This window comes from Mobula birostris, chromosome 6 (assembly GCF_030028105.1).
Source record: "Mobula birostris isolate sMobBir1 chromosome 6, sMobBir1.hap1, whole genome shotgun sequence".
Classification (NCBI taxonomy): Eukaryota; Metazoa; Chordata; class Chondrichthyes; order Myliobatiformes; family Myliobatidae; genus Mobula; species Mobula birostris.
The window spans coordinates 10,098,017-10,110,258 of record NC_092375.1 but is presented as its reverse complement, the minus strand read 5'-3'; the positions used below and the strand labels follow the sequence as shown (position 1 = coordinate 10,110,258).

At 42.6% G+C, this 12,242-nt stretch overlaps 1 protein-coding gene and 1 pseudogene across 1 annotated transcript in view; one reads left to right on the top strand and one right to left on the bottom strand.

The window, feature by feature from the left end:
• Positions 1-5,585, bottom strand: part of LOC140199701 (L-asparaginase 1-like) — a 38,750-nt pseudogene extending 33,165 nt beyond the window's left edge.
• A 3,690-nt stretch (positions 5,586-9,275) lies between these two features.
• Positions 9,276-12,242, top strand: part of LOC140199700 (transmembrane protease serine 3-like) — a 58,105-nt gene continuing 55,138 nt past the window's right edge. The window contains 1 exon segment of the mRNA XM_072262180.1: positions 9,276-9,366. Coding sequence (XP_072118281.1) covers positions 9,276-9,366 — 91 coding nt within the window.

Genomic DNA, 12,242 nt, shown 5'->3' with positions numbered 1-12,242 from the left:
CACCACAGACATGACAGGACAAGTGGCCTATTCCTCTGCTGAACTGCTCTACACTCAGTGTACTAAACAAACATTGATAATGATTAACCATAGAATTATAGGGCCCAAGGGATGCCATTCTAACTGGAGTAACACATACAAAATGCTGAAGGATTTCAGCAGGTCAGGCAGCATCCATGGAAAGGAATAAACTGCTGATGTGTTAAGGATCCGGCCTGAACACTGCATCGAAGGGCCTCTGCTGGTAGCTCTGGATCACAACAGTCTTTAATTTCTGTTTTCTTTCACCTGCCCATGTAGGTTCTGGCCCAACCCCTTTCCTTTTTGGACTTCCTCCAATTACCTGCTTGTCTCCTCATTTGCACCCAGCTGTTTCTAATTTTCACTCATTACCCTGTCCATTTAAACCCCGCCTTGACTAGCATTCTCTGCCAGTTCATCGCAGTTCTGACCTTGCCATTTGGCTTCCAGCGTCTGAAAAGGGAGTGGTTGAGTTGGCTCGACTGGAAGCTGGCTGTGTTTTGCTTGATGCGTGAATGTGGTTTGGAACCTGTTGAGGGACAGAGAGTGGGGAAGGAACGGAAATTGCTGGGAGGGGGTCATGTGGGTGCCTCTACAGTCTCTAAAGACCGTGCCTTCGCTCCTAAGGACTCTTCTCCCCTCCTGATCTTCGCAAGTGAAGAACCAATCATCATCACAGATACCGTATGCAACTTTGAGATTTGTTTCCTTGCAGGCAGCCACAAAACAAAGAAATCCAATGGAACTCATTAAAACAAAAGAAGACCATCAAACACCCAATGTGCATAGAGGGGAAAAAACTAATTGTGCAAACAATAAAAGTAAGCAAATGGCATTCGGAACTGAAGTTCATGAAAGTGAGTCAACAGACACAAAGCCAGGCATCACTGCAACCAGAGTAGGCTGCAGCCTCAGCTTAGCACAGAGTCCAGTAATGTTGTGGAGCAACAAGCAAAAATTGCTCATCTAAGTAACTGGTCCTGTTGCCCAGCAACAGGTCTCATTTTGCTATGTTTGACCATTAGCCTTCTATACCTCTCCTATTCATAGCTAGTTGGTGTTACATGTTGTTAATGTGCATTTTTCAACCACTATTTCTGGCCAGTTCATTCTGAGTGTGTACTTCACTTTGTGTGAAGAAACTGCCCCTGATGTCCTTTTTAAATCTCTCACCTCTGATCTTAGTCCTATGCCCTCTTGTTTTTAGCACCCCCTCCCTGAGAAAAAGATTATGTACTTTCACCTTGTCTCTGCACCTCATGATCTTGTACACACCTCTATCACGTCAGCCTTCAATCTCTTACGTCCAGGAAATAAACCCTATCTACACAACCTCTCAGTGTAAATCACAACTGCAAGACCAGGCAACATTCTATTAAATCTTAATAGTTTATTGCATATTTTCTATAACAGGGTGAGGCTCCACTTGGAGTATGGTCTAGAATTTGGGTTGGAATCAGGTTTACCAAATTTCATGACATATGCCAATGATGTTTAACCTGATCCAGATTCTGACCAAGACTGTAAACAACACACCAAGTGCAACTTCACCAACGTCTTATATACAGGACTGTGCATTAGGGTGTGGGTAGCACCAAAGAGACATATTGTAATGATCAATAAACCAATTGATTGGAATCAATTGACCTTGCCTGGTGTCTCAGGACTGGGTGTTTCTGCAATCATGCCACTCCTTATCCTTCTCTGCCACCTGTCCTACAGTGTTCCACCTTCATTATTCCCAACACACTTTGCTCCTGCCAGATTTACAAACACTCTGCTTCACGTTGACAAATACAGTACTGTGCAAAAGTCTTAAGCACCCTAGATATAAGTATGTATATGTATAAGACCAACGTGCCAAACTGCTTCTTCCCCACCCTGTCTACCTGTGCCACCACTTTCAGTAGACTATGCATATGTGTTCCATAACATTCCCCAGGGGACATTGCCTCAAGGTTCAGGGGAGAAGATTTAGGACGGAGGTGAGGAGAAACTGTTTTTCCCAGAGAGTGGTGAATCTGTGGAATTCTCTGCCCAGGGAAGCAGATGGGGCTTCTTCACTAAATATATTTAAGAAACAGTTAGATAGATTTTTACATAGTACGGGAATTAAGGGTTATGAGGAAAAGGCAGGTAGGTGGAGCTGAGTTTACGGACAGATCAGCTATGATCTTATTGAATGGCGGGGCAGGCTCAATGGGCCGGATGGCCTACTCCTGCTCCTATTTCTTATGTTCTTATGTTCTTATGAATATTAATTTCTCCAACTTCCAGTAACCACTCCCCTCTTAGTTTCTTTTTCCCACATTCTGGTGGTCTTCTTACTCTTTTTATTCACCTCCTCTGCCTTCTTGAGCTGTTCATCACCTCCCTCCAGTTCCCCATCTTCTTCCCTTTGCTCTGCTATCCTCTCCTAACAGATTCTTACTACTTCGGCCCTCTACATCCTCCACCTATCACCTCCCTGCTTCTCACTTCATCATCTGTCTTGAAAACCACCTGTCATGGTGTGCCCTGAGAGATGACTGAACTCAGGTGTGGAGGAATGACAGACTTCTATGTTAAAATAGAAACAAGAGTTTACTCATAGTAATTCCAACTGAAAATCAGTGGCTTGTCAGAGCGACACCGCAAGCCAAATCTTTCTCAAAACACACAATGACCCTGCAATAGGTGCTAATTGAGAGACAGCTTTAAATCATCACAGTACACTAGAAACCTGTACCAGTCAAAATAAACTTGACAAGATTAAATAGAAAGCTTAATGAATCTAGATAAGATGACACCACTTACCTTCCTCTTTACCTGGTTTCACCTATCACCTGCTAGTTTGTACTCTCCTCACTCCCCCACCCCCATCACCTTTTTAATCTGGTGTCTGCCCCTTCCTTTCTAGTCCTGATGAAGGGTCTCAACCCAAAATGTTGACTGTTTATTTGCCTTCATGGATGCTCCCTGACCTGCTGTGTTTTTCCAGCATTTTGTATGTATCGCTGTATAAATCCTACTCTTGGTTGAACTACCAAAATACAAAATTACCTCACATTTAAGCCATTTTTCAGTCCTCAGTCTACATGCATAGCTGATCAAGATCCTCCTGTAATTTTTTTTATAAATTATCATTATTTTTTCTCAACTCAAGATGGTAAAAACCTGAGGTATAGGCACAGCCAAGCATGCTCTTTTGTCAATTGCTAGGGGCTCTCGGACTATTCTAGTGGTGTTTAGTATTGTGGGTTTCTGAGGATTTACATTGATTTTGCTGTGTAGACCCAATTGTTTAATGTTATTGTGTAGTGACTTTGGGATGATACCAGTTGTAGGTGTTACTATTGGGACAATGTATACCCTGTTCATGTTCCAAAGTCTTTAAATTTCTTTTAATTTAGCATGTTTCTGGTGTTCTTCACTTATTGATTTCTGTATGTTACAATGTTTGGAATGGCTATATCTATTAAGTAAGTTGTTCTTGTTTATCATGTAATATTATATCCGGGCGGGTGTTATGGATTATCCTATCAGTAATAACGGATTGGTCATAATATAATTTGTGCTATTCGGACTCTAACACTGGATCAGGCTTGTGGTTATAGTAAGGTACGATTTATTTTATGAAATCCTCTCCTTCCCCACCCCCCCACCCCCATGACACCACAGCTTGATGCCCAGTCCTCGCATATGCAAGTCAATAAACCCATATAGAATATCAGTAAAATGCAACAATGTAGAATATACATACCGTATATATAGTTCAGAGCCCCCACCCCACCAGTATCATCTGATAACCCCCCCCCATACGCTAGCTAGGGGCCACCACAGCTTTTGAGATCCAGTGTGCATTATAAGCACATACATAATATTAGTAATTCCCCCTCTAGCAGTTCCCCTAATATATGTGGGTTTCTGCCGGGTGCTCCTGTTTCCTCCAACCTTCCAACGATGTATAAGTTAGAGTTAGTAAGTTGCGGGCTGCTCTGTTGGCGCCAGAAACATGGTGACATTTGCAAGCTGCCCTTGCACATCCTCAGACGGTATTGGTCATTGACACAAAAATGGTGTCTCTCACTGTATGTTTCGATGTACACGTGACAGGTGAAACTAATCTCCCCATCTAAGGGGTTCCCAGCCTGGGATGCATGGACCCTTCAGTTAATGGTAAGGCTCCATAACATAAAAAAAGTTGGGAACATATCTCTACCTTTAATATATTTATAAAGAAAGTACATTTCACATATTCCACTCTGTCCAAGCCTTATACACTCCAACTAATCAGTATTATGGAATTTTAAATCTCTAATACTATCCTATTCTGTTTACAACTAGTTGCAATCTCTCTACATACCTGCTCCTCCGATTCCCAATAGCTCATGGGGGGGGGGCCTACAGTACAATCCACAGTGACCGCCCCCTTCCCATTCCTATCCATATCCTCTCACTGGATGATCCCCAGTAATATCCTCTATAATGAAGACAACTACCCCTCCTCTCTTACCTGCACCTCTGGTACGCCTGTAGCATCTGTATCCTGGAATATGGAGCTGCCAGTCCTTCTCCTCACCTGCCCATCACCTCCCTTTGGCTCCTCTCCTCTTTCCCTTTCTCCTATAGTCCATTACCCTCGCCTATTAGATTCCTTCTGCATCCAACCTCAACTGGGCCGTATAGGAGACCACGAGCAGATATCTCTGTGCCTTTTTGCGCTAATGTCTTCCACAGTTTTTTTTCCCACTGCTTTGTATAATTTTATATTCTCTGTGTTGCATGCACCCACGTACCTGCATTGCAACTGCAAGCAGATTTTTCACTGTACAATAAACTCGAATTGACTTGGCATTTCCAGAAAAACTTCCACCGATTGGAAGCAGTATAAGTGTGTATCGTGACCCATTGACACAATGACAAAGCACTTCAGTCTGCAGCTTTTGTTATATTCATGTGCCGACTGCAAAGTGGTGTTGGCTTACCACATGATTCTTCTCCTAGCAAGGAGTCCTGTAGCGATTGCCTGGTTTCTATAGCCACCTGTTCGGCCGGGAGAAACCCAATACACACTGACTGAACTCAACCATCTTCCGGCTCTCAATTGTCATAGCTCCTCTCTCAGGGACTACCAGGTGATAGTAGCTGTCCTTATGATTCTCTCCTGGATAAATTCATGCATTCATCTTGAAACTGCTTTTATTAAGAAATGTCTTCCACAGAGGTGAGTGAACATTTTGTGATTAGGACTATAAAAAGAAGCTTCTTTTGAAATTGTTTTGTGCCATGTGTGTGCTTCTAGATTGGTCAAATTTTTCATGGTTTTTGGTTCAGACTGCTGCAAGGATGAAGGAAGGTTTTTATATGCGCTGAACACCAAGAATTCCTTGTGCTTTCTAACTGTTAAAGAATTTCTAAAGCATAGTTGTATTATTACTGTGGGGAAACCCAGTCGCCAATATGCACTGAGAAACTCATGTGAGTACCTTTGCCTGAGGCAATCCCTTGGGATTGAGGGTGATTTGCTGTCCTTGTGCCTTCTTAGGTGGCTGATGAGTCGAATCGCAGAATCCTCCACACATTGAGCAGAGGGGGTGCCTAAGGGGGCAGGTGGGGGGGGGCTGTTTGTGAGTTTGTCCTTTCCTTCTGCCTTGACACTGGGCTTCTGTATACTGCTGGTGCATAGTCTCAGTGGTCTCAACACCAACCCAAAGCCTTTTCCATTTTGAGTGATCTTGGGCCAAAGGTTCCCAGGAGTTAGAGTAGTGGTCACCAACCATTTTAAGCTCAAGATCCCCTACCTCGACCTTAGTGAAAGGCAAGATGTACCTACTAAATTGTTCAGAGAAAAAACAGCTCAGATTGTACTGCCAATTTGAGGCCTTTTATTTGCGCTAATTGTATTTGAATTACACAAAATACTTTTGTCAAACTTCCAAATTAATTCAAACAAGAAAACACTAACTATCATATCTTTAAGAATATTACAATACTTCACACCTTTAGTTCTAAGTTTCATTATTTAATTTTATTTCAACACGAAAAATAAATGAATAAAAATAGACTGTTGCACTCAGTGTGATGACTGGGGCTGAATACTTATTGCTAGTTCCCTGAAATTTGGCTCATATTATGGGGAGCAAGGACATGGCAGACCAATTGAATAATTACTTCGGTTCTGTCTTCACTAAGGAGGACATAAATAATCTTCCAGAAATAGTAGGGGACAGAGGGTCCAGTGAGATGGAGGAACTGAGCGAAATACATGTTAGTAGGGAAGTAGTGTTAGGTAAATTGAAGAGATTGAAGGCAGATAAATCCCCAGGACCAGATGGTCTGCATCCTAGAGTGCTTAAGGAAGTAGCCCAAGAAATAGTGGATGCATTAGTGATAATTTTTCAAAACTCGTTAGATTCTGGACTAGTTCCTGAGGATTGGAGGGTGGCTAATGTAACCCCACTTTTTAAAAAAGGAGGGATAGAGAAACCGGGGAATTATAGACCGGTTAGCCTAACGTCGGTGGTGGAGAAACTGCTGGAGTCAGTTATCAAAGATGTGATAACAGCACATTTGGAAAGTGGTGAAATCATCAGACAAAGTCAGCATGGATTTGTGAAAGGAAAATCATGTCTGACGAATCTCATAGAATTTTTTGAGGATGTAACTAGTAGAGTGGATAGGGGAGAACCAGTGGATGTGGTATATTTGGATTTTCAAAAGGCTTTTGACAAGGTCCCACACAGGAGATTAGTGTGCAAACTTAAAGCACACGGTATTGGGGGTAAGGTATTGATGTGGATGGAGAATTGGTTAGCAGACAGGAAGCAAAGAGTGGGAATAAACGGGACCTTTTCAGAATGGCAGGTGGTGACTAGTGGGATACCGCAAGGCTCAGTACTGGGACCCCAGTTGTTTACAATATATATTAGTGACTTGGATGAGGGAATTAAATGCAGCATCTCCAAGTTTGCGGATGACACGAAGCTGGGTGGCAGTGTTAGCTGTGAGGAGGATGCTAAGAGGATGCAGAGTGACTTGGATAGGTTGGGTGAGTGGGCAAACTCATGGCAGATGCAATTTAATGTGGATAAATGTGAAGTTATCCACTTTGGTGGCAAAAATAGGAAAACGGATTATTATCTGAATGGTGGCCGATTAGGAAAAGGGGAGGTGCAACGAGACCTGGGTGTCATTATACACCAGTCATTGAAAGTGGGCATGCAGGTGCAGCAGGCAGTGAAAAAGGCGAATGGTATGCTGGCATTTATAGCGAGAGGATTCGAGTACAGGAGCAGGGAGGTACTACTGCAGTTGTACAAGGCCTTGGTGAGACCACACCTGGAGTATTGTGTGCAGTTTTGGTCCCCTAATCTGAGGAAAGACATCCTTGCCATAGAGGGAGTACAAAGAAGGTTCACCAGATTGATTCCTGGGATGGCAGGACTTTCATATGAAGAAAGACTGGATGAACTGGGCTTGTACTCGTTGGAATTTAGAAGATTGAGGGGGGATCTGATTGAAACGTATAAAATCCTAAAGGGATTGGACAGGCTAGATGCAGGAAGATTGTTCCCGATGTTGGGGAAGTCCAGAACAAGGGGCCACAGTTTGAGGATAAAGGGGAAGCCTTTTAGGACCGAGATTAGGAAAAACTTCTTCACACAGAGAGTGGTGAATCTGTGGAATTCTCTGCCACAGGAAACAGTTGAGGCCAGTTCATTGGCTATATTTAAGAGGGAGTTAGATATGGCCCTTGTGGCTACGGGGATCAGGGGGTATGGAGGGAAGGCTGGGGCAGGGTTCTGAGTTGGATGATCAGCCATGATCATAATAAATGGTGGTGCAGGCTCGAAGGGCCGAATGGCCTACTCCTGCACCTATTTTCTATGTTTCTATGTTTCTATAACTACAGACAGCCAGTCTGAGACAGTCTGTGAGGTGTCTGTCAGTAAGACAGCTCCTGTACTTAGATTTAATAACTTTCTTCTGTGAAAATGCAATTTCACATAGATAAGTTGACCCAAAGTAGGCACTGCCTTTTAGTGCTATAAAACCAACGCGCACACTGCACATTGCTGGTGCCCCATCAGTAGTAATTACCACCAGTTTATGAATGGGGTTGTCATTTTCACGGACATACTTTTTAAACTCATTGTAAATATCCTCACCTCTCATTCTCTCCTTTAATTGCAAAAGAGTGAGAAAGTCCTCCTGGAAAGACATTCTGACAAATACAACAAGCTGAGCTGTTTGCATTACATCCAGGGATTCATCGAACTGTAGTGAAAAATATCCACGTCCTCTGACAGTGACTCTACCCTCCTTGTCACTGTTGCAGGGCCAAGCAGTATATTATGTATTGCGGTTGTGATGTCATTTTTGTTTTTAAAGTCATTAAAAACAGTCTCTGCGGTAATGGCCATTGCTTCCTTGAATAAATCGCCATCTGTAAAAGGCTGCTTGTGTTTCGCCAAAAGGTGACTTACACAAAATGATGCTTCAATAGCAGCCTTATTTTGAGCAGCATGTTTTGTGAAAAATGATTGCTGGGCCTTCAACCCCGATTTCAGCTCCTCAACTTTCCTGGCACGAATTGCACTCTTTGGGGGGTAGGTGTCTTTAAATTTCTGGTGATTGGTGTTGTGGTGCTGCTCCAGATTCCCTCTTTTAGTCAGTGCTTGTGTTTGGTGGCACAACATACATACATACTTGTCTTTCACCAAGGTGAATAGAAATTCCGCTTCCCATTCTGGATGGAATTTGTAAGTTTTCGCCTTCTTTCGTGGAGCCTCCGCCATGCTATCAGGATACCACGAGTCAGTGACGTATATTGATGTTTGCAACAGTCTGTACTCTTATCCAGTGGTCCCCAACCTCCGCGCCATGGAGAATGCAGCAGTACAGCGGTAGTCGGAACGCACCCAGCACATCTTTAAGAAAAAAGCCGAAATAAACAAGTTGATTAATTAGGTGCCGCCTGGCACGTAAATGTCAGCCCAGATCAGAGGCAACGCAATCGGTAATTAATTAGCCGATTAATTACTACTATTCAAGACCCCAAACGGTCCTTCCAAGTGAGGGAACACTTCATATGTGAGTGTGTTGGGTTCATATAATGTATCTGGTGCATCTGGTGTGACCTCCTGTATATCGATGAGATTCAACGTAGATTGGGAGATCACTTCGCCAAGCACCTTCACTCCACCTGCCAGAAAAAGTAGGATCTCCTGGTGGCCACCTATTTTAATTCTACTTCCCATTCCCATTGTGACATGTCAGTCCACGGCTGCCTCTGCTGTCGCGATGTGGCCACACTCAAGTTGGAGGAGCAAGACTTTATATTCCTTCTTGGCAGCCTCCAACGTGATGGCATGAACATCAATTTCTTGAACTTCTGGTAATGTTCCCCCCTCACCATTCCCCATTCCCATTTTCCTCTCTTTCCTTATCTCCTTACCTGCAATCACCTCCATCTAGTTCTCCTCCTCCTTCCCTTTCTGCTATGGTATTCTACCGTCTCCTATCAGATTCCCCCTCCTCCATCACTTTTATCACTTTTGCCAATGAACTTCCCAGCTCTGTCCTTCACCCCTTCCCCCCTCCCTGTTTCACCCATCTCCCACTACTTTCCTCCCCTCCCCCACCTTCTTACACTGATTTCTCATCTTTTTCCAGTCCTGATGAAGGGTCTTGGCCCGAAACATCAACTGTTTACTCTTTCCCATAGGTGCTGCCTGGTCTGTTGAGTTCCTCCAGCATTTTGTGTATATGCTGCAGAATATTGTGCTCAGATCTGCTCACCTCATTATATGAAGGATGTGGAAGCACTAGAGAAGCTGCAGAGTAGATTTATCAGGATGCTGCCTGGATTAGAGAGTACGTTTTATGAAAAGCGGTTGAGCAACCTAGTGTTTTATTTCCTTTGGAGCGAAGGAGGATGAGAGACGACTTGATAGTGGTGTACAAGGTAATAAGAGGCATAGATAGAGAAGATAAACAGACTTTTTTTTCCCAAAATGTAAGTGGCTAGTACCAGTGGGCATAATTTTAAGGTGATTAGAGGAAAAGCTGGGGGGATGTCAGAGGTAAGTTCTTTACACAGACTGGTGAGTGCATGAAGCACCCTGCCGGTGTGGTAGTAGACATTTGGAGCATTTAAGAAACTCTTACATGGAGGACTATTTAACAGGGTAGGGTTAGATTTATCTTAGAGTAGGTTATAAGGTCAACACAACACTATGGGCTGAAGGGCCTGTACTGTGTGCTGTAGTGATTGTGGTCTAATATGTGAAAGACTCAGCCTACCTAACAGTAATTATGGCCTCAGTGTTGGGGATGTTGGATTGAGTGATGACAGTGACATTGGTTTAGCCAGAGGGCACGCATGAATACTGCTTGGCGAACTGTGTACTGTGTACTGGTGAGCTGGTAATAGGGGACAAACAAATTGCAGATAAACTTAATGGGTACTTTGCATCTCTCTTCACCGTGGAAGACACTAGGAGTATAGGTTATAGGTTTGTGAGTGTCAGGGAGCAGGGGTCATAGGTCTGTGAGTGTCAGGGAGCAGGAGTGAGCGCCATTGCTAATACAAAGGAAAAAGTGCTAGGCAAATTCTAAGGTCTTAAGGTGCATATGTCATCTGGACCAGATTGACTACATCCGAGACTCCTGAGAGGGGTTGCCGAAGAGATAATGAATGCATCGGTCATGATCTTTCAAGAATCACTTGATTCTGGCATGGCGCCAGAGGACTGGAAGATTGCAAATGACACTCCTACTTGTGATGGATGTCACTCTGAAGTGGCTTCTTTAACTCGCATGTTTTGGTCCTGTCCTCTTTTGGAAAAATATTGGAAAGACATTTTTGATATTATTTCAACAGTTCTATGCTTTGATTTAAAACTCCATCCTATTACGGCAATCTTTGGATTGCCAATGGTAGAACATAGATCTTTATCTTCAGCGCCTCGAATGATAGCTTTTGTTACTTTAATGGCGCGAAGATCTATTTTGTTGAACTGGAAGGAAATTAATCCTCCAACTACATTCCAATAGTTTTCTCAAACCATATTAAGTTTAAATTTAGAAAAAATTAGAAGTGATATTTTTGACCCTTCAGTTTAATTTGAAGTTACCTGGAAACCTTTTACGCAACATTTTCATACGATGTAATCTGATTTTTCTGAATTTTTTTTTTAAATTATATGATGAGAGGAGCAGAGTTAGCGACATTATGGATCAAGTTGTTGGTCCAGCCCTGTTTTGCCTTTTTTTGGGGGTTTTTTTCTCTTTTTCTTTTGGGTTTTTTTTTGTTTATATTTTTTTCTTTTTATTAATGTTTAATCTCATTATGAGTTTGGAAGTCTTTTATTTCTATGTTACTTAAAATTCATTTTATATATGCTGATGAACATTTTTCCAATCTCTTTGTACCAACTTTGTTATTGAGTTTATAATTTTGAAAATTAATAAAAAGATTTAAAAAGAAAAAAAGACACTCCACTCTTTAAGGGAAGAAGGTAAAAGAAAGGAAATTATAGGCCAGTTAGCCTAACCTCAGTGGTTAGGAAAATGTTGGAGTCTATTATTAAGGATGAGGTTTCGGGGTACTTGAAGACTAATGATAAAATAAGTCAAAGTCATCGTGGTTTCTGAGAAGGGAAATCTTGCCAGACAAATCTATTAGAGTTCTTTGAGGAAGTATCAAGCAGGTTGGACAAAGGGGAGGCAATGGATGCCATTTACTTGGATTTTCAGAAGGTGTTTGATAAGGTGCAACACATGAGGCTGCTTAACAAGATAAAAACCTATGGCGTTACAGGAAAGATACTGGCATAGATAGAGGAATGGCTGACAGGCAGGAGACAGCAAGTGGGAATAAAGGAGGCATTTTCTGGTGGCTGCTGGTGACTAGTGGTGTTCCTCAGGGGTCAGTATTGGGACTGCTACTTTTTACATTGTCAATGATTTGGATAATGGAATTGATGGCTTTGTGGCAAAGTTTGCGGATGATACGCAGGTAGGTGGAGGGACAGGTAGTGCTGAAGAAGCAATGAGATTGCAGCAGGACTTACCCAAGTTGGAAGAATGGGCAAAAAAGTGGCAGATGGAATAGTGTTGGGAAATATATAATAATGCATTTTGGTAAAAGGAATAATACTGCATCCTATTATCTAAATGAGGTGAAAAATTAAACATTTGAGGTGCAAAGAGAATTGGGAGTCCTTGTGCAAGAC